This window comes from Eublepharis macularius, chromosome 12 (assembly GCF_028583425.1).
Source record: "Eublepharis macularius isolate TG4126 chromosome 12, MPM_Emac_v1.0, whole genome shotgun sequence".
NCBI classification, from domain to species: domain Eukaryota; kingdom Metazoa; phylum Chordata; class Lepidosauria; order Squamata; family Eublepharidae; genus Eublepharis; species Eublepharis macularius.
Window position 1 is genome coordinate 39174604 of NC_072801.1, and position 21673 is coordinate 39196276.

Consider the following 21673-nt stretch of genomic DNA (forward strand, 5'->3'; position numbering starts at 1 on the left):
TGGGTCTATAATTTTTTGTTGAAACTAAATCTTGTAGTTCTTTAGGTATTAAAGTTATATTGGCGTCTTTCCAAGACCCCCTTATAAAATGGAGTTCATTGTATTTTGTAAAGGTACTGAAATTTCATCTTCAATACAAACCTGATAAATCGTCTGGTCCTGGAGTTTCCCCCGCTTTAATCTTTTTTATAGCTCCAGATACTTTTCTGATTGTTATAGAAGCATTCATAAATTGTCTTTGCTCTTCAGAAATCTCAGGTAATTTTTTTTTTAAGATAATCCTCTATTTTCATCAACAAGATATCCTGGCATTTATATAAATTTGAATAATGTTTATAAAGTGCATTTTGAATGTCCATATTATCTGTGAATAGCTTGTCTCTTGCATCTTCCATATCATTTGCTTTTCTCTCTCTTTTTTCAATTGTGGGATTTTATATCTACTTCTACTTGAAATAGGGTTGAACACAAAAGGGTGTGTGTGTGATCTGCAAAAACATTTTTATCAGCATTGAAAAGAACCCTCTCAAAAGAGAGAGTTCAACTCTATTCTAAGTAGAAGTAGACACAAAATACCACCTCTCACATGAAATTAAAAATTAGAATACAGCTTGTTACTGTTAGATTATATTATTTAAGACTACCTTGAGACCCAACACCTCTATTTTTAGAAACTAACTATAGCAAATATCTATCTGAATCTCCCAGTGGGAGGGAGTAATGACACAGCTTGCTCCTTTATGACATAATGTGTATACCACCTGGTACATTCTTAGGCAGTCATGACTAATGGTGGTATGTGGCTTGGCTTGGTTGTCGTTTGGTAGACTGAGAACTTGTTCTTCCTGCGCTCCCAGCTGAAGATGGGTGGGTGATTCCTGTTCCCCTTCCTCCCCTATGAAAAAGGAGATGGTTCAGATTAATGATGTGAAAATGTCCTTATGTAGACCAAGTATCTGGTCTCTCTACCAGCCTTTAGCTGTTCTTTGCAGACTGTAAGTCCTTCCGTGTTTCCTCCCTCTTTCTTCTCAAGAAAGTTGTCAGATTGCATCTGACCAATATTCATCTAATCTGCTTTCACTTCCTATAATTTGTAGGACTAATCAACGTTATCTTAAGAAGTTATCATGGCTCTTACCAGAAAAGATTCAGACATAACAGAGTCTAGCACCTTGTAGGGCAAGAGTGTCCCAGGAACTCACTATGAGTCTGACTACTAAGGCAAAGTGGATTTGGTTGAAAGGAGAGGAATATTTGCCTGAAGGGGTACACCAGAAATTGCCTGTCCAGGTACGTGTGGGGTCTACTAGTAGCATGACCTAGCCTTTACATCATGAAGATAAATTGTAAGAAAAAGATTAGATCTGGGTTGCACAATACGATCACCACAGGCATCAGCAGCATCCCTGTGGCAAATTCCCCGCCCTCAATCTTGCCTCCCACACATCATGTCAGTCACTGTGTGGATCAACAACACGACATACTATGAATGTATGTTTCTATCAGTAGCCAGCAGTTACATGAAGCGATGGCAGAAAAACTTTCTTCATGGGGGCCCCAAAGCATGTATTTGGCTGATTAAGGTTGGAAATGTCATCGCAGCGATGCCAGTCCCCATGTTGATCTCAGTGGGTAGTCCAGAACTCTGATTTGGCACCTCTCATGGAATGTTCAGAACCAATGTTCAGGAAGGTATTTTAATAAAGGGATTAGAACTGTAATATAGAGTATAGAGGAGGAGAATGCTTTTATAAGGGAATAGGATTGTCATTGGTTGCAATAATGTGTGTATGTAGTGTGTTTTACTGCATTCTCTTCTACCTTTGTAATCCACTCTCTGCATTACAGTATGTCATGCATTAGATAGGGTTTTTCCCTAACTTTAATCTTAGTCCAATTGCAAGTCAGGAAATTTCTGCAGATTTTGGATGTGGAGCCTACAGAGCACAATACCATAAAGTCCACCCTACAAAGCATATTATCCAGGGGAATTGATCTATGTAGTTCAAAGATCAGTTGTAATTCTGGGGGATCCCCAGGCCCTCCTGGAGGTTGGTGACCCTAGCTATCAGCAAAGTAAATAAGTAAATAAAATTCTAGGAAATTATACACCCTGTTCAGGCATTACATTTTTGGCACTCCCACCCTGCATACTGGGAAAGCATGCTATGCACAATCCTCTCTTTATACACAGTTGCTATTTTTTGTAAATAGGGCAACACACATATATTTTCAGGCTTTGAAATGTGGGAATATGTGCTGCCAACAATCCTGGGTTTCCAATCACATATACCAAAACTGAAAGTTGCCCTATTCACATGAAAGAGTGATGTCATATATCAAGAGTGCATATTGTGTTTCTCTAGTACACGAGGCAGGAGTGCCAAAAATATAACATATGAACAGGGGTAATGCGACCTGGTATAAAAAGTCAGCATGAACCTCAGATGTCTTATGAAGAGTTCCTCCCATAGTTGGTTGTTGTGGGTTTTCCGGGCTGTATTGCCGTGGTCTTGGCATTGTAGTTCCTGACGTTTCGCCAGCAGCTGTGGCTGGCATCTTATTCCAGGACACCAAAATACTGGACAACACTTCCAACTACTTTGTCAGACTGCACAGGGAAGCCATTGAAATTCACAAGCATAAGCAAAACTTCAACAGGAAAGAAGAAACCTTAAGAATGAACAGAGCATGGTTTCCAGTTCTGAAAAACACCAGGCTAACAAAACACTCTATACTCAACAATAGCACTGCAGAGAAGATTAGCACATCAAGCCCCAATCCATATGCAAAAGAACCTCCTCAGGATACAGTGAAGCCTCTCGCCATTAGCATTCCACACCCTGAGAAACTCTTACAGGATGACTCGGCTCAACCCCACCCCTCCTGAGTAGATACAAATGACCTGCCAACATCTTTTCCACACTGTGACACTGAGAGATCTCTGTCTTTTGGTGCTACACCTCTGAAGATGCCAGCCACAGCTGCTGGCGAAACGTCAGGAACTACAATGCCAAGACCACGGCAATACAGCCCGGAAAACCCACAACAACCATCGTTCTCCGGCCGTGAAAGCCTTTGACAGTTCCTCCCATAGTTCATGGGCTTGTGGAGACTCCAGTTAACAAAGAGAATGAGTGGGGTCATAGGCCACAAGCCAGGAAAGATCTTACAATTTAAATGCTCTTTTTAAGATCTAAAAGAGTTGAAGGGTGGAAATGAAGGGAAAACTTTACTCCTGGAAGAGTCAAAAAAGGGACGTGTCCCCCTGAGCAGTTTTAGCATCTCTCCTATCTACGCACATGTGGTCTTGCTGCCCTTCTTCTAGCAGGCTGCGGTAGGTCTCGATCTCTTGCTCGAGCCGATTTTTAACATTCAGAAGCTCTTTGTATTCTTGGCTCTGGTCTTCCATTTCCAAGCGCAGCTCTTCCAGTTGCTGCTCTGTGCACAAGATATAGCCCTGTATTTCGGCTAGCTGGGCATTGTAGCAACATTCTGTCTCGGCCAATGATGCTTGCAGCGTGTCTCTCTGGAAAACAACAATAGCCAGAAAGCAAAATCTGCTGAAAAGGTACATGAGGAACGAAGTGCTTTTTGAGCCAGAAACAAATGTAGAAAGTGAACAAAGCAACACCTAAAGAAAACAATTTCTTCAATCCACTTCATTCCTGTATCAGAAAGGAGGGCATGACAGTTGTCCCTGGTTGCTCTGGGAGTCACATATTAATGTTCCCTCAAGCATATGACCATTTAGACCCAAACTCCCAACAACCTCCTACCAAGATATATTTCTTCACCAGTGAGACAAGGATGAGGGACATAGATTGCAGTGTGTTGGGGGTTTTTTGCCCTAGGGTCCTTCTTTATTGTTGTGGCTCCTTCCTTAGTGCCTGGCTTAGAATAACTCTGCTTAGGATAACACTACTGGTGAGGAGGCGATAAGCCCTTCATTCTGCAAGCTGAGTAATCAATTTTAAGAAATTGATTACTCAGCAGCGCGGAGGGCAATCTAAACTCCCCTCTGTCTGGAGATCTGGGGGCGGGGCCACCAGCCATGTGACCATTTTCAAGAGGTTCCGGAACTCCGTTCCACCGCGTTCCCGCTGAAAAAAAGCCCTGATCTTGGGACTGGGCAAACAAAGGAGAGATGGTTTAATCCTTCAATCTTAACTTACTGTTATTTCTGCCCCCCTCCCTCTTCTTTAAAATGTAGTGCAGGAGATCCAGAGTTGAATAGCAAAACTGAGTGGAGGTGATAGGGTTAAATCCTTTCTCTCTTCACTCCATGGCACCAAGGCAAATTGAAGGCTGCTCAAGCCTTCAGTATGATGGAGTAACAAGAGCATGTTAACTTCATCTCATGAACACCTGCAATTAACGTTTCATGGCATGTGATCTTTGTCTCACTATGTGAGCCCCAAGTACCCTAACTGTGAATCGCTCCCTGTATTCAACCCTCTGTGCTTAGTGAATAGTCCAAGGGTACCCAGTGGTCTAACACTATGGAAGTTATGAAGGTAGCAGATCTGTAGAGGGATAGGGAAATGCTGTGACTGCCACACATTACAGGATTGAGCAGTAGCATTTCAGTCACACCATCATCACTTACCAGATTGCACTGAGCTTGGAGGTCAATCTCTAAGGCTTGCAGCTGGCGCTTCAGGTCAATGAGCTTCTGTTTGCCATCCTCAATTTCTTTGCTGTTGATGCAGACTTCCTGGTTCACCTCCTCAAGCTGAAACACATTGACAAAGCAGCTGCATTTTCTGAATGGGTATTTATTGATTAGTTGTGCAGGAGAATAGGATTGTGGTGATCAGTGAGAACAAACAGCTCATTCAATGTCCATTTTAGTTGTTCATTGCCAGGGTTATGGAAGTTTTGCTCTTTAAACAAATCCAGGTTCTGCAACCGAATAAACAAGCAGATTTTGCATACATTCTGCTTCTGTAAACCATGGGGAAGAAGTTCTGCTCCCACCCTCTGTGCAGTTTGGCCAAAAGGGACCATCCACTTTACCTTTCTTTCATACCACTCTGCGACCTCCTTGCAGTTCAAATCGATCATTGCTTCATACTTGTATCTCATATCCTCCAGGATTTTCTTCAGATCCGGTCCAGGGCAGGAGCTGACTTTGACATTGACTTTACTTGTCTGTCTTTTTAAAGACTTCAGTTCCTGCAAGAAGACCTTCCTTGATTATAATGCATACATTGTATTGTTTTTTAAAGAGGGGATATATTTGGGTGAACGGACAGGTTACCTTTTCATGGGACTTCTTAAGATTAAAAATTTCCTCTTGCAGTGAAGCAAATTCAACCTCCAAGTCAGACTTACAGTGGGTCAGTTGGTCCAGAATGGGGTGTAACCCATTAATGTCAGCCTCCACATTCTGACGAAGGCCATATTCTGTCTCAAGCCTAAATTGACAAGCAAGGAAAGAAATATGAAGATGGTATATCTGTTGGCTGCACTTATTTAGTACATGTGCTTATTTCTGCAGTGCCTGCCTTAAACAATTTGTACTTTACCTAGGATCAGAAGCCAAAAGAAGTTTTTGGTTGGATCCAGCTAACTTTTAAACTCCATCTTATCTAATTCTATTCATTCCTGTCTCACATGGCTTTTTTACATGCAGGTCCCATGATTCCCAGCATATCCATTTTGGGTGGTCAAAGGGGATTCTTCTTCCCCTTTTCATCAACAGAAATTCTGGTTTTATCCAACCCTTTGTTTCACATCACCTCATAGTTAGGCCAGTATTCCTGGCCAATGTTCATATCAAACTAAAAGTGGGAAGGTATTTGTCATCAATAGACATGCCTGAAAACTGGATTTTGCATGATTTGTATTAGAAAAGATGTTGATTTGACATTCTGTCCCACTTAGTCTTCAAGATTAAATCAGACTGAACTAGACTTTGCAAGAGATGTTTGGCTGCTGCCAAAAACAGCAGTTCTTTTGTCTCTTGATTTCCCTCTGCTCTGTAACATTTGATATGTAAATCCAGTGGCACTTTAAAGACTAACAAAATGTATTGCAATATGAACGTTCATGAGTCAAAGTTCACTTTATCAGATGCACTGGAGTGTACATCTGTTATGCTGATGCTTTTATATTCACAACTGGCAATGACCAGGCGGGAGAAGATGTTTCAAAAAGAATCTGGCTCAAGATAAGCAGCTATAATAGGAAGTTACAGACAAATATGCAAAATATTAGTACCTACGTGGGAGTGTGAAGACCCTGTTAAGACCTGAGGGATGGATGTGGTGGAGAGTGCCCTCAAGTCATAGCTGACTTATGGCAACCCCTGTTGGGGTTTTCATGGCAAGAGACTAACAGATGTGGTTTGCCATTACCTGCCTCTGCAACCCTAGTTTTCACTGGAGGTCTCCCATCCAATTACTAACCAAGGCTGACCCTGCTTAGCTTCTGAGATCTGACAAGATTAGGCACTCCTAGGCTGTCCAGGTCAGAATTTGAGAATGAATCCTAATTCAACCACTTCAATCAGAGACTCCAGTGTCAAACTGCTGAATTAGAATTAGATCGAAACTATTTACTCTCAAGGCATAAACAGGTACCTGAGATTCCTCACTCACATTAGGTGCTATCATGATCATCTCTATATCCTTCTGTAACTTCCTGTTGTAGCTGCTTATTTTGCGCTAGATTTTTTGTTAATCTACTTTGTCTGTCCAACCACAGTTACAGGTGGCCATCACCGATTACTCTTTTGATTGGCTTGTTTTAAACCAGCCATTCTTTGTAAAATCTAGTCTTTCCCCATCCTTCCTTCCTGTTGTTAATATCAGTACATCAGCCTAACGGAAGTACAGTTCAGTGCATATGATGAAGTGACCTTTGACTCATAAAAATTTCTGCTGAAATCAATTTTGTTAGTCTTTAAGGTGCCACTAGATTCCACCATTATTTATCAAATATGTAAAAATTGCATGCTGAGTTCTTTGCCCCAATTCACATAATTGGCTGCCACTTGTGACACTGTGGAAACTCAAAGCATGTTGGCATCATGGCACATATTTTGACTTATTAGACATTACAATGGAGAGGAGGGAGAAGAAGACACACAGCTGCTGTTTTCAGTGGCAGTCCTGTGTCTCTGGTAATAGTCAGTTCTGCCCAAAGTCAATGTCTCATGTAACAACACAAATTACAAAAATTACATTCAGTGCCCCCTTCCTTATTTAGCACATATCCTAGCCTCCCTTACTTCCTTTAATGTCTTGTTTAGTTATATGTATTATTTTAGTTGTGAGATGCGTTAAGCAGGTCTGGAGAGGCACCATATAAATTATCTAAATAAATAAATAAGCCAAACTTTCCACAGATATTATTTAGGAATGTCTGAAAGATTCAATGATAAAGGCGTTTGTTATTTGAGCAGTACTAACTTCTGTTTCATGTCTTCAACATTCATCTGGCTGTTGTCTATCTTAAGAAGGATCTTGTTGTTCTGCACAGATGAACAAATAATCTGGAGAGAGGCAGAGAAGGATATTTGTTGATGTCTTAAGTTTATACTATTCAAAAGCCTAAAGAAGTATAGTGTAGAATCCTGAGGCGATAGACTGAACTATTCCATTTTCTTTCTTTAATGCTCTCTCACGTTTACCAAAAAAACCCACTTTTCTACAAGTTTAATATTTCAGAGAGAAAAATTCTGTCCCGGGCCCTAAGGATTTTTTATTGATTAGTGCCATTTAATTATTAAATTGTTTATATCCCACCTTTTGAAATGAATGTGTAAGGTGGAGAAAAATACCCATTAAAAGGCAGTGTACAGATTAAAACCACATTAAAATTAAAAAGCTAGGACAAAGGAGATTTTTTAAAAAACAGAAGCCGTTCAATAAACATAACCGACAGCAGTATTCTACTGCAGGACTCCCAAAAGACCATCCATTGAAAAACCAGGAAAGGTAAGAAGCAAGTTAGGCTTTCTGAATTAGGGAATTTATGCAGCCCCTACTGAACATCAGATGGTATGGTCTTGCAGTACAAGGGTCTCCAAGGAAGATCTTAATGTGCAGCTAGGTGGGTTTATTTTTATTGGGAGCAAGTGGTCCTAATACCTGCATCATATTAGATTTCTGTGGGTTTTGTTCTCAGAGTCCTGCCTTCCTAAATTCACCCATTGATTTGAATGAATGGGCCTGGTCACAGTGACACCTGATGCTCCTAATATTGGTCCACCTCTTTTTTCATCTTGCAATTACATTGCTCCCTCCCCACCCCCAGCCCTGGCAGAACTCCTGAATTTTAAAAGCTGCATTAGGGATAGAAATGCAACACGTACAATAGAAATGTGGGGGTAATTTCACCTGGCATGCACATTCCTACCCCCACCCTTCCCAGAGCAGTGTAATTTTTAGGAAAAAAAACATTGTCTGCTGCCTCCCACTCACATGGTTGGGTCATTTACAGTGCAATCCTAACAACACCTTCCTAGGTCAGTGTACATGCTTTCTGCCCTTTATTTTACCCTTAAACAATCTTGTGAGGAAAGTTAGGCTGACAGAGAATGACTGGCCCAAGGTCATTGGGTCATCTTCACAGTTAAGCGTGGCCTTGAGCTGGGGATTCTCAAAGGTGGCCCAGTTTTGCTCACGTTCTGTCCTCCAGTCACAAACAGGAAGCCAATTTTCTGTTGATCATTTGAATGTTCAGGGGCAGTTTAAGCCCATTTGTTGAGTTACTTTCCGTGTATTTAAGCAGTTCAGTACAATGCAATAAGTATAGTTTCACGCATGAGCCTTTTCACACAGCCTGATGAAACCTCTAATTCCCCCTTCCTCTTTCCCCACAGATCTGTTACAGCACACCATTCAGCAGCCAGTCATATAAATTAATTATGAACAAATCATTCAGTCCATAATTATAAATAGACATTTTAAAAAGTCTTATTGTTTGGTTCCCATTAAGTCTGTGTTATAACTTATTATGCACATTTTCACACAGTCTTATGGAAGGTGTGGATTCCTTCTCACATCATTAGGGTGGGGGGGACACTGTGGGGGTGGCATCACCATAGAGTTTCTGGTGATTCCTAGAGCTACCCGCCATCACTTTGGGGGTCTCCCAACCAGGGGCTTAGCAACTCTGTGTCATTAAATTACCTGACCCAGGCATCCATAAGCCAGAGGGGGGGGGGATGAATTTCACCTACTATACAGATGCAAAAGCCTCCACAAGGCAAGGGAGCCACAGGTACTGTGCAGCTGCAAACCTATTCAGTAGCTGTACAATTCAGAAAGCAGAGACTGGAAAACATCCAAGGCCTAGTTCAGTATGTTCACCTGCTGAACATATTCACAGTAAAGTTCTTGGCATTTCTAATGTCAACCAGGGTCTCTTTGGGCCTTGTCTGAAACTGAAACCACTATTCCATGCCTTTACTAGTGCCATATAAAAAATGACAGAGGACAAAGAAAATGAAATCCAGGATTCTAAAGAGAGGGGGGGAAACATTTTGTTTGTAGATTTGTATCTTTTTACATGCAACTACTAAAAGGCACAAACTGGGAATATTTGGAATGCAACTGAAAGAAGATGCCCCTACCTGGTTTTTAAGCTCCTCAATCTGTTGATAATAGTGGCTATAGTCCTTTGGCTCACCAATGGGTCCATTCTGGGCTAAGAAATCTTCAATTTTGGTTTCAAGCTCAGCATTTCCGGCTTCCAGACATCGCACTTTATCCATATAACTGGCCAGACGATCGTTGAGGTTCTGCATGATCACTTTCCCATCAATAGAAGAGAAAATGACGCCACAAACACCTGGATCACCACCCATCCCACCAATGATGTTACCAACTATACCACCGCCAACTTCAATGAGGCCATCACCATATCCAAACTGAGTGTAGCCATCATAGCTGCTTACAGGAAAACTTCCTGTACTCATTCTCCTTCCATAGCTCCCACTGACAAACCTGCCACTACAACTGCCACTTGAAAAGTTGCTTTGGCTAACCCCACGACTACCAGTAGAACGACTTCCGATATGGCTTTGACAGGAGAAATTGCCTCTCCCACAATGACTGGAAGAAACTGAAGGAAGCCTAGACTTCATATTAGAGCCAACACGGGCACCGTTTCTCCCCAGAGCTGCTGCAGAGTGCTTTGTGCTGCTATTCATAGCAATGGCAATTCACAGCTAACCCAAAGCAAGTGCTGCTGAAATGCAGATCTTGACACCCAACCAGAGTGCACGGCTGTCACCCTCACCCATCTCAATTTATATCTTTTGCTGAGGGTGTCACCGCCAAAGGAGAGCATTCCTTTCTTCTGGCAGGATGAGTTCCATCTTATCATTCAAACTAAGGGGAAAAAATTCCAGAGGCTGTTTGCCTCTAGATATCTTGGTAAACAAGGCAGTTTCTTTAAATATCAACCACTCCTTTCTAAAAATGTTAACAAACCAGTAAAACTATATTGCACAGAATCAATTTTTTTTTCACTTAGGGAAGAGAAATTGAACCTCCTTGAAATAAATAATCCACCTTTTCCCCCAAGTCTTCCAAAATTGGCGGGATTTCCACACAGTCAAATTGCAGTGGTTCAAATTCCATTCTACTCCTCATGATCTCCAGAGTTCCACACATGTAAGGGAGGCATGAGATGCAGAATCCTACCGTGACTTTTTCTTGAAGCCGCTGCTGAGTGACTGCTGATGTATCCTATATGTGTGCGGAATTCTTACTCCCTAACTGCATCTTTCCCACCCACCCCGTCTTTTCCCTTCATTGGGCACTAATTGGTTAACCACCTGGTGGAAACCACTCCCTCCCTCTCCAGCTCTCCACACACTCCTTCATTTATTGTTTTTGAAAGCGAGGGAAGAGTCATAATGCTGTGGCATCATTTCTCAAACTGCTCCCTACCTCCCCAGCTCTCCACACACATCTTTATTTTTTTTTCCTCTTTGGCATTAGGAGAAACCTGAAACAAGCCCCAAGTGACTGAGCATCCATTCCCCTTTTTTAAATTTGGGGTTGCAACGCCATGACATGTGTGCATTCTACTCCTTTAAGCACAATATCCATCTTGTTCCCTGATAGCAATCCATATTCCCCACTGATATTTTCTTGGGTTTACTTTTTTTTATTTCCTTAATTTACAACTGGGGTGGGTTGGGAGACTCATCTCAAGAATCTGCCTTCCCCATCCCAGAACACAGTCACATGATGTGAGGAGGCCAGTGAGAACACCAGTTTTGGGGGCAACAGCATTTGAACATTTTGCTCTGGCAGAGAGGTACCATTTTCCACCAAGTAGACAATTCAAACCACATCAGAACAATTTGCTAGAAGCTAGTGGAACAAATACAAAAAGTACTTTGCAGGTCTCCCTCCAGAGCTCTGCCAACAATGGTCTCTCCAGAGTTGAAAAAAATTGGTGGGCACAGGATTGCCCAATCAGCAAATATAGGGACAGGGAGATGGGGGTGGGCCTCCAACATGGCAATGTTACAATGCATGCACTGAATTTTTTTTTTTAAAAGTGATGATGGCTTCAGCCCCCACAAAACCCAGCTTCAAACAGACACATCTCTACTTGTCTGGAATAAGAAAGCAGACACCAAATCGCCTCAAGATCGTGCAGTGCAGAATGCCAGGAGCCCAAGCAATTCAGCAATGATTGGTGTGAGTAATCAGAAGCACTGGCTTAAAGTGTGCTGTGCAGAAAACCTTTGGGAGATGTCATTATATCAGCACATGGGAGAATACCAGTAGATACAATCAGAATACTGGAAAGCACATTCTGTGCCAGCTGGTCATGGTCTCCAGATATTCCCACATGCAAATAACTTTTTCCAGGTATTAATCTATCCAAAGAGATCAGGAGAGAATTAATCAGTGGTTTATCTTGAAAGTCATCAAGATTCCCCTTTTTTCTCCCCAGAAAGGAAAACTGCTATTTGTTGAAAACTTGAAGAACTGGGAAGTGCCAAAGAACCACCTATTCAAATCCATGCTCCAAAGGCTGGGATGGATCATCCTCTAGCCCCACTGCGGGCCGAAACATATGTCATGTTTTCCTTGTGTCCTCCAAGGGTCTATGCAATCAGATGTGTGGTACAGGATCTGTGCTAAGACCTTACTTCAATGCACAGGGAGAGGGTGCTTCATCCTCCTCCCTTCACTGTTTTTCCCACCTGAAATGGCCTCAGAGGACATTTACAGACATCCCATCTATACATATGGCTTCCACAATGGTGTAAATAGCACCCTTCATGGGCCTTTTCAGTTTGGAAAAATGGCATGAGGAGACGGCTTAAGCACCCTCTTCATACAGGCCCCAATCTGAACTGAATTGTGCCTTCCTGGGAGTTTCCAACATGGAATTCACAACACATGTTTGATCATTCAGACCCAGGAAGGACACAAGGAAAACATATTTAGTTAGTCTCCATAGATCCACCTGTGCCGCTCAGACCATGTGTGTGTTTATGTGTCGTCAAGTTGCAACTGATGGCAACCTCATCAAAGGGCTTTCAAGGCAGGTGAGAACCAGAAGTGGTTTGCCATTGCCTTCCTCTGCAGAGTCTTTCTTGGTAGTCACCCATCCAAGTACTGACCCTGCTTAGCTTCCAAGATCTGGTGAGATCGGGCTATACTGCTGCCTTCTCTCCCTGCCACTCAGACCACACAATGCCGTAAGTACAAGGGAAAGATCCAAAGGCATTTGCAAAGTAAATGGCTCCAGAGTAAGTAAACAATCCATATAAGATATGCTGCTAATTAAGAACACACAAAGAGTGTGAATAACAACAGCCATCTAACCAAATGGTCATAAAAATGGGGGGGGGGGTGCTATAGGGTTGCCAGCTCTGGGTTGTGAAATTCCTGGAGATTTGGGGGTGGAGCTTGAGAAGGGTGGGGTTTGGGGAGGGGAGGGGAGAGTTAAAGCTCCCTTCTTCTATTAGGTTCTGACTAACTCATAACAAGTATTGTTAGGGAGACTCCAAGCATACTTAGAGTTGAGAGGAGAGCAGAACTTATGCTGGGCTCCAGAGGTGCCAGCAGAGCTCATTGTAAAGTCACCCTCAAGACCTTTGTATCTCCTCACTGAGAGAGAGCCCCAGTTGGGGCGTGAAAATAACTTAGGAGAAAAAAAAGGCCCCGTGGTGCCTGCAAGGAAGTCTTAGTTCAGATATGGCTGAAAGAGGCACAGGACAAGGGAAAGTCTGGTGGTGGCCAAGACCAAATTGAGCAGGCCAGCACCATGGAAAGTGCTTGGCTCGGACCTGGCCACTGGTGGTTCAGGAGGAGGCTATGAAAAAGCCTATGCTAACGGGATCTGAACTTGCTGAGCCTGAGAGGGAAAGAGACCTTGGAGTCAGAGGTGTAATGCCATAGAGTCCAACCTCCAAAGCAGCCATTTTCTCCAGGGAAGCTGATCTCTAGCAGCTGGAGATAAGTTGTAATTTCAGGAGATCTCCAGGCCACACATGGAGGTTGGCAACTCAAATTGGGCCTGTCGGAGAAACCCTCATATATCCCAGGAGACATGTGGGCTTCCCCAAATAGTGCCCTGCCCAGGACTTTTTCAATTTGGGAAAATAAGAGCAGATTGGAGGAGCAGTGAAACACCTTCTTCATATACACCGTGGACCTCCTGATCCCAACTGAGCACCATGTGCAGCACAGGAAGCAAGCTCTGAAGTGGAGGACAACCTCTGCAGTGGCCAGAGAGAAGTACAAGGGGAACCAGGTCAGAGGATCAAAGCTGATATACATAACAACTAGTTTCCATGGTCCCATGTGACCAAGGAACAGAACCCAGAGAAGGCTTATGCAATGCTAGTAAGGGTGGACTCTTCTCAGTTGCTCCCATTCAGTTCTGTGGGAACAAGTAAATAAGAATGTTAGGGAGAGTGATCCTCCAAGAATGTGAAGGACATCAGGGAAGAAGCCAGATCCCATTGCCATCCAGTAGTATCCATGTGTGCACATTTTTAACTCCCTTTGTGCAAGTGAATGGCCATTTGTTCAGATGGGAAGAAATCCCTTGTGTGCAACACCTGGAGACTCTGTTGCACAGAAAAAGAAAATGATGTGCCCCACTCCTGAATACTGAGAGATGTCTTGCTTCATGCGGGTCTCTTCCCACCTCTTTCACCTGCTGTCTCTTATAGCGGAAAGCATTTCTCAATAGGTTAGAAAAACCAGCCCTCTAGGGTTGCCAACTCCAGTTTAGGAAATTCCTGGAGATTTGGGGGTGGGGCCAAGGTATGGCAGCATTTTGGAAAGTAAGGAAGTTCATAGGGGATGTGACAATCTACAGTTCACCCTCTGAAGTTGCTATTTCCTATAAGGGAACCGATCTATATAGTCTGGAGATTGGTTTATAATTACAGGATATTTCCAGGCCCCACCTTGAGGTTGGAAACCTTATCTGATTGTGATGGCCCACAAGTGGGGAAAGAAAGGATAGCAATGCAGAAAGAGAGCGTCAGCTGCAAAGCTGGAAGTACATTTAGCTATGCCGAAGGAAACTTTTGCACAGCTCAAAAGAAAGAGCTTCCTGCAGTGCCCATTTCATTGACTCTCCTCTGCTCTCCTGAAGGATAAACATGAGCTCCTTCCTTCCTCCTTGCCTAGCCCCATAGAACATCTCCAGCTCCTCAACAGGTACGTAGCACAGCCTCCCCCCAAATGTGAGTCAGCAAAGATCTGAGACCACACTGTGAGAAGTCCTCTGGGCAGGGAGGCAGATTGGTTACTTTAATTACTGCTTTTATGGAACAATCCAATTTATATATATCCGTGGAACAATCCAATTTATATATTTTATCCCAGTATTGTTCAGCTACTTGTGTATTGGTGGTCTCAGGGCTAGACTCTGAAGTAAAAGCTTGGGGCCCCAGATACCCTAACTCAGCATGGGGGGAGGGAAGCCCAAATATTATTTTATTTATTGTTTATTAAAATGTTTACACCTGCCTTTCCCCATGGCTCAAGGTGGCACACGGTATATAATTAAAACATCAAACAATTATAAAACCCCAAATGATAGCTGTGACTAAAGATTGGCAAGTGCCACCCGGATTATCATCTTTATTCTTCCACTTTCCCCCAACCTCCAGTGGGACCTTAGAGAGCTCCTCAATTTACAACTGATACCCACCAGGCAGAGAGAAATTCCCATGGAGGAAACGGCATCTTCAGAGGGCGGATGCTGTGGCATTACATAGAATTATGGCATTATGGATGTTTATGCTGTTGGTATAATTGTGGATTAATATGGGTTTTTATGATACTTGTAATAATGTTTTATTGTATTTTAATAATATATTTTGTTGGAAGCCGTCCTGAACCCACTTATGGGAAGGGTGGGCTATAAGTCAAATAAAACAAACAAACAAAGGCTTGGCAACCCCCAGGTGGGATCTGCAGATCTCTTGGTATTAAACTGATCTCCAGACCACAAGGATCAGTTCTCTGGGGGAAAATGACTGCTTTGAAGGGTGACTCTTGGCATCATACCCTGTTGAGGTACCTCCCTCCCCAAACCCTGCCCTCCCTATGATCTACTTCAAAATCTCCAGGAATTTCACAGCCTGGAACTGGCAATCCTAGATCATACCTGAAGATATTTATAGAAACTTATTTCTTTGCATCTGTGTATCTGTTGTTCAGATCTTGTGAGGTATGCTGGAGCCCATCAGAAGCATATTAGAGCAGCAATCTCAAGTCATGCTGAATTGCTGGGCCTCCTGGGTAAGGCTGTCCACTAGGGAAAGGTAAGGAAATTCCTGGAGATTTGGGAGTGAACGGAGGACCTTAGTAATTAGGAAAGCAGATGAACAATATCAAGATGAAAATGATTTCAATATTGAGTAGGGTTGCTAGGGGCCCACCAGTGGCACACAAACTCTTGGAGGCTTGCCCCTCTACCTGCTAGGGCTGCCAGGTCCAGGTTGGGAAATTCCTGGAGATTTGGGGGGGTGGAGCCTGGAGAGGGTGGGGTTTGGGGAGGGGAGAGGCCTCTGTGGCGTATAATGCCATAGAGTTCACTCTTCAGAGCAGCCATTTTCTCCAAGGGAACTGGTTTCTGTTGCCTGGAGATCAAGTGTAATTCCGGGAGATCTCCAGCTACCATCTGGAGGCTGGCATCCCTACTGCCTGCTGATCACTAGCAATTGGTGGGAGAAGGCAACAAAAATTGCAAAAGTGGGCATATTTCAAAAAAGAAGAATATGTAACAGTAATTTCATAACTAAAACAAACTTTTGCCATGATTCATAAGACTGTATTTATGGGGCTAGGGGTTGTAGTGTTGGTAGGTGAGGTGTATTTTACAAGTTTGTACTGGGCTTAAAAATAATGCTTGAGCCCCACGTGACATTAATAGTAGAGAGGAGAGCTGAGACTATTAAAGTTCAGGGTTTAAAAAGGTACCGCTGGACCTGCGTCTCTACAGCTGAGTTCAGTATATCCCTCCCCTTCTGTTAATCCCTCATTTTTAACCCACCCATGGAATTTTATTTGTGGCATTCCTTCAAAACTCTATACGTCTCGAGAGACGTCTGCACATGCACACATGCGTGCATGCAGTTGATTTCTTTGAATCTTTTGCTCCAAGGATAATTGTAATCAATAATTGTAATCTGTGGGCTTTCTGAGAAGGAGCCATTTCTCAGTGGTTAGAGCATCAGCTTGGCATGCAGAAAGTCCCACCCACCCCCATCCCCCTTATCTCTAGTTAAAAGGATTAGATATAGGGTTGCCAGCCTCCAGGTGGTGGCTGGAGATCTCCCGGAATTACAACAGATCTCCAGGTGACAGAGATCAGTTCCCCTGGAGAAAATGGCTGCTTTGGAGGGTGGTCTCTATGGCATTATACCATTCTGAAGCCCCTCCCCTCCAAAAACCCTGCCGTCTCCAGGCTACACCCCCCAAATCTCCAGGAATTTCCCAACCTGGACCTAGCAACCCTAATCGGATAGGAGGTGATATGAATGACCTCTGCCTGAGACCCTGGAGAGCTGCTGCCAGTCTGAGTAGGAAATACTGACTTTGGTGGACCAATGGTCTAATTCAGTATAAGCCAGCTGCATGTGTCCCTGTGAGTCCATCAGGTTGCCCTGTGAAGATGTTGGACTAACCAGACATTTGGGCTGATCTACCAGGGCTCTTCTTACACTCTTCTCATTGACCACCAGAGACAGGCTATTGTAACTAGCTGGAAGTTCTCCATTCTCTAGTGGTTTTAACCTGTACTAGAACATTAATGTTCAGGGATAAAAGATTATCTGTACACACACCTACCAGGTAAGCGGTCATCTACCCCAGGTGCTTTCTCCCTCCAGTCCTTCCACTTGTCCCTCTAACCCTTTTCTCCTCTGTGTGCTTCTGGGATATTGGATTCAACTGTTGAAATCACCGCTGTCACCACTGGAATATGTTGTCTGCAGCTGGTGTGATTTGCATAATTGATTCTTGATGCAGAGTTTGCTTTGCCTTGGCGTGAAATTTTGAGGGAGGGCAGCAGAGCCCTCCTTTCCCATGCATGAAATAAATGCTCTTTCCTTAGGTGAAGATACCTCTGCTTTTGGCTAGATGGTATCTTTGTCCTGCAATGCTTGTAGTTTTCTGGCAGTCAGACAATTTCAGCACTGTATCAGCACCCACATCTCCAGGTTGTATGCATGTTTGGCAGCTGCTCCCAAGGGAAACGTTATCACAATGGCTGGCAACTTGTAGCTAATTGGATACTTGTTGGTAATGAAGCCAATTTCTCCTGAAGGCATGCAACAGGAATGGCGTGATCTGAATGTGCAGGTAACCCCCTGTGAGTCGTAGCATGATGGATTTTAATCTCTTAAGAGTGTCAGACGTACTAATGAAATAGAAATACCGGCATCTCGGTTGGCATCCCTCCAAGTCTGAAGAAGCACAGCAACCTCACCCTGCTGTGATAGAATTTCTGTGCCAGAAGGCGGTGGGGGGGTGGTCTTAAGACAAACACGGGACTGGAATATAAAGTTTCTGCAGCCTAAAGAATTATCATTATATAGCCAGATTTGGGCAGGGCAAGGTTCGAGAATATGTGAAAGGTTACATATAACAAGGGGGCAATCTGTTTGGCTAACTAGCTTAATCGGAACTGTCAGGAGATCAGTTTGTAACATTCTTTATGAATAACTTTCTGGATCCAGGATGCAGTATAACAGAAGATGAACGTTTATTAACTATTTACATAACTTAGAGACAACAAGAAACTTGCTAGCTCAGCCAGATCTCACAGCTCTTTCTTGCAAAGCACTCTGAGATGTGTAGAACCTGTTAAAAACCACCCTCTTAAAGTCACAATTTCCTCACATGGTTTTGAATAAGGTCACCAGCCAGCCTGGAGGGAAAAAAATCCTTTCGTTTTAATGAGTAGAAATAGGCAGATGAAGCTTTTCATGGCATGGAAGTGATTAACATTACCTGATAATTGCTTGCAAATCAAGCTACTATTTAAAGATCATTTGCAGATCACAACTGCTATCAGGTAGTTGTGAATCTCCTGCATTGTGCAGGGGGTTGGACTAGATGACATTGGAGATCCCTTCCAACTCTATGATTCTAAAAGGACCGTTAGCAGTTGAAAGCTGGCAACCCTCGTTTTGAGAGCAGGCTTATTCATAATGGCCTCTAATTATTTATTAGCCTAGTTGGTTGAGGTCTTCCCAACTAACAAAAAGGGGGGACAGCCATTTCACAGTTCTTATGGAGGATCCAAACACTGTCAGAGTAGTGCAATTGCCACTTATTTATTGGATAGAAATTGCAAAAAGCAAAGCCATATAACACCCTTAATTAAGAGCAAGCAAACTAACACAACACAGTTGTGCAAGTGAGTTCCCCATAACTCTTCATCAGGCTGAGTGTTAAAAAACGAAAGGGGGACAGAATGGTAGAGCTAGCAGAATGCAATACAGTTGCGATTCAGTGAGTCCCTGGTACAAGTATTGCTTTGCCAGCACTGCAGGTGGGGCTTGGAGATTTCCTGGAATTACTACCGATTTCCAGATTACAGATATTAGTTCCCCTGAGGGAAAAAATGCCATCTTTGGAGGGTGGATTCGATAGCATTATACTCTGCTCTCTCCAGGCTCTGCCCCCAAATCTCCAGGAATTTCTCAACCCGGAGATGGCAACTGTATCAAGTATGAAGGCCAGGGGGGCAGCTGGGGTTGCATGAGGCATTGTGTCATGAAACAGCCCCACAGCCAAGAAGAAAGCCTAAAGCCTGCTCAGCAGTGTGGACGTATGTGTGAGCCAGTGCTTGCTTATATGAGTATTACTGTGATACTGCTGGTGACAGTCCATGCCTTGGACAAGAAAAAGGGTTAATGTTTCTTAATGGGTGTGTGTGGATGTTTCCTCATGGAGGGAGCTTATTGTTAACAGAAAGTTCCCCAGTGATTGTGATCGTGTACCCATCAGAGCTTGGAGAAGGTGGGCCCTCCCAACTGAAGGAAAGGGATAATGTTTGGAAAAAATAGGCTCTGGTTAGGGGTAGGTTAGGGACAGAGAAAGGCACAGACAGACAGCTGTGAGTTGAATGACGACGAAGAATCTTGAGGTGCAAGATCTCTATCTGGAAACTGATACTAGGTAGGTAGCAAACATGCTGGTGCTACTGTGTCTTCACCTATGCACTCCTTGTATATTTGTAAATAAAGCAAATATGTTATAAATGCCCTAAAATCTCCGTGCTCTCAACTCCAAAAGAAATAAAGGCAGAAAGTGCTGCATTTGAAGAAGTGGGGAGCATGCATAAGTATAAAGATAGTGAAAAAGGAAATGTATGGCTCGGCTCAGCTAGTGGCCTATAGGAGTCAGAAAGACTTCCAGAAGTGATGTTGTCGCATGGGGGGAGGGGAAGCACTTGCACACTTCTTGCCAGACCAATCCCTTAAGAATCAGCCCAGTATATAGAATTTTGAATATGACGGGAGATACAAATGTTAAGTGCTACACTTCCCTGCATCCCCCCACCCCCTGCCCTCTCAATCTCCTGCTGGTTGCCTAGTGACAGGATGTTTAGTTGCTGTGTAGTTTAAAAGGAAGAACACAGCTGTCTCCATGTAGCCACATGCGAAGGCCTACTCAAAGCCTTAAGCTGGAGCAATTATTGGGCCAGAGGGAAGGGGATTTGGGGCAATTGTGCCCAATATTGGCTTAGCCAGGCGGCTCCCACACTGCTTTCTGCAGCCTGCCCTCATTTGGCCAGCGATATATCAGCCAGCTAAACCCTGGTGGGGGCAGTTCTGATGGTTGGGCTCCAATTTGGGTTGCATGGCATCATTAAGAGGATGGAGGCAGGCTTGTTATTTGGACCTGTTTGCCAGCAAACCCCCTCCCCCTCCATCTTTCATATTTTATTTCTTGTTTTGGTATGAGGGTTGCCAACTCCCCTCACCTTCAAAGTGGGGGGGGGAGCAGAGGGTACCATTCAGGGGGCACCAAGTGCTTCTTTTTTGCATACATGTGCTCCAGGGGCCTTCCTCTGATGTCACTTCCAGTTTAAAATGGAAGCAATGGGGGCTCAATAGGGCCAGATTTAGGCTTACCAGTTGCCTGCCAGTGGTGGGCAATCTCCCAGGGGTTTGTCTATTTGCATCCCAAACGCTGATGGTTGGCAGGAGGTGGGAAACCCCCTGGCTATCGCCTGCCACCAACAGACAACCCAGGAAAGCACTGGGTGCGCTCCCAGAGGGGCACGACGACATCACTTCCTGAAGTGACACCATCATGCTGGCCATGAATATGTTTCTGCTCTTTGTTGGGGCCAATTTTGGCACCAAATGTGCCAGAATTAGCCCTGTGCAAAGTGCAAGAGCACGCCTATTGCTGGTGTGATGGTATCACTTCCTGGAAGTGATGTCATCACACCTCTCTGGGAGTGTGCTTGCACAGGGTAAGTCTCAAATTCCCCCCTTCCACTGGGAGGGTACAGGGACCTGGGAATTCCAGCCAGATTGGCACAAAACATAGCACCATTTCCTATCTTGGGTGCCAGTTTGGCCCTGCTGAGCCCTCATTGCTTCTATTTTAAACCAGAAATGACATCAGCAGAAGGCCCCTGGAGTGTATGTGCCATTTCTTACATGCTCCATAGATTCCAGCTGGCTACCTCATACCACCCCCACCCCCACCAGCCAGGTGAGCGTGGGTAGTGGATCCCTTACCCCAAATTGGGGCTGGCAACTCTAGTGGGCAACATCCTTGCTATGTCTGCAGTGGACCACTGGTTAACCAGACAGTGAAGGGATTTTATCCTTGTTTCTGATTGCTTAATAGTTTGGGGGGGAGTGCCTTCTCTATATTAATAGGTTATGTTCTGTGTATGTTTGATTGTACTATTGAATGAGCATAACCATCACAACTAGCTGCTGGAACTTAGGGGGCTGGGGGCAGGAACTGGCTCCCTGCATGACCCTTATGGAGCTCTGGGGTGAGAGGCTGACAGCCACATCCGGGGCTGGCATGTTCACCTCCCCTCAACAATGCTGGTAGTGAGCAGGAACAGTGGCTTCCTCTGCGTCTGGCCCTACTTCTCTTTCCTTGGTTACCCCCAACAGGAGGGGAGGATTCCTGTCAGTAGTTGGACTGTCAGCTGCACCTATTGTCTCCTTGGTTACCCC

At 43.9% G+C, this 21673-nt stretch overlaps 1 protein-coding gene across 1 annotated transcript; it reads right to left on the reverse strand.

Moving 5' to 3' along the window:
- Window positions 1-786: 786 nt before the first annotated feature.
- LOC129339098 (keratin, type I cytoskeletal 13-like) lies at window positions 787-9979 on the reverse strand. Its single transcript, XM_054993700.1, has 7 exons — window positions 9587-9979; window positions 7419-7501; window positions 5264-5420; window positions 5020-5178; window positions 4610-4735; window positions 3303-3529; window positions 787-895 (listed from the first exon to the last, which is right to left on the reverse strand). The coding sequence occupies exons 1-7, from the start codon at window positions 9929-9931 to the stop codon at window positions 787-789; spliced, it is 1206 nt and encodes a 401-aa protein (XP_054849675.1). The 5' UTR covers window positions 9932-9979.
- Between the last annotated feature and the right edge of the window lie 11694 nt (window positions 9980-21673).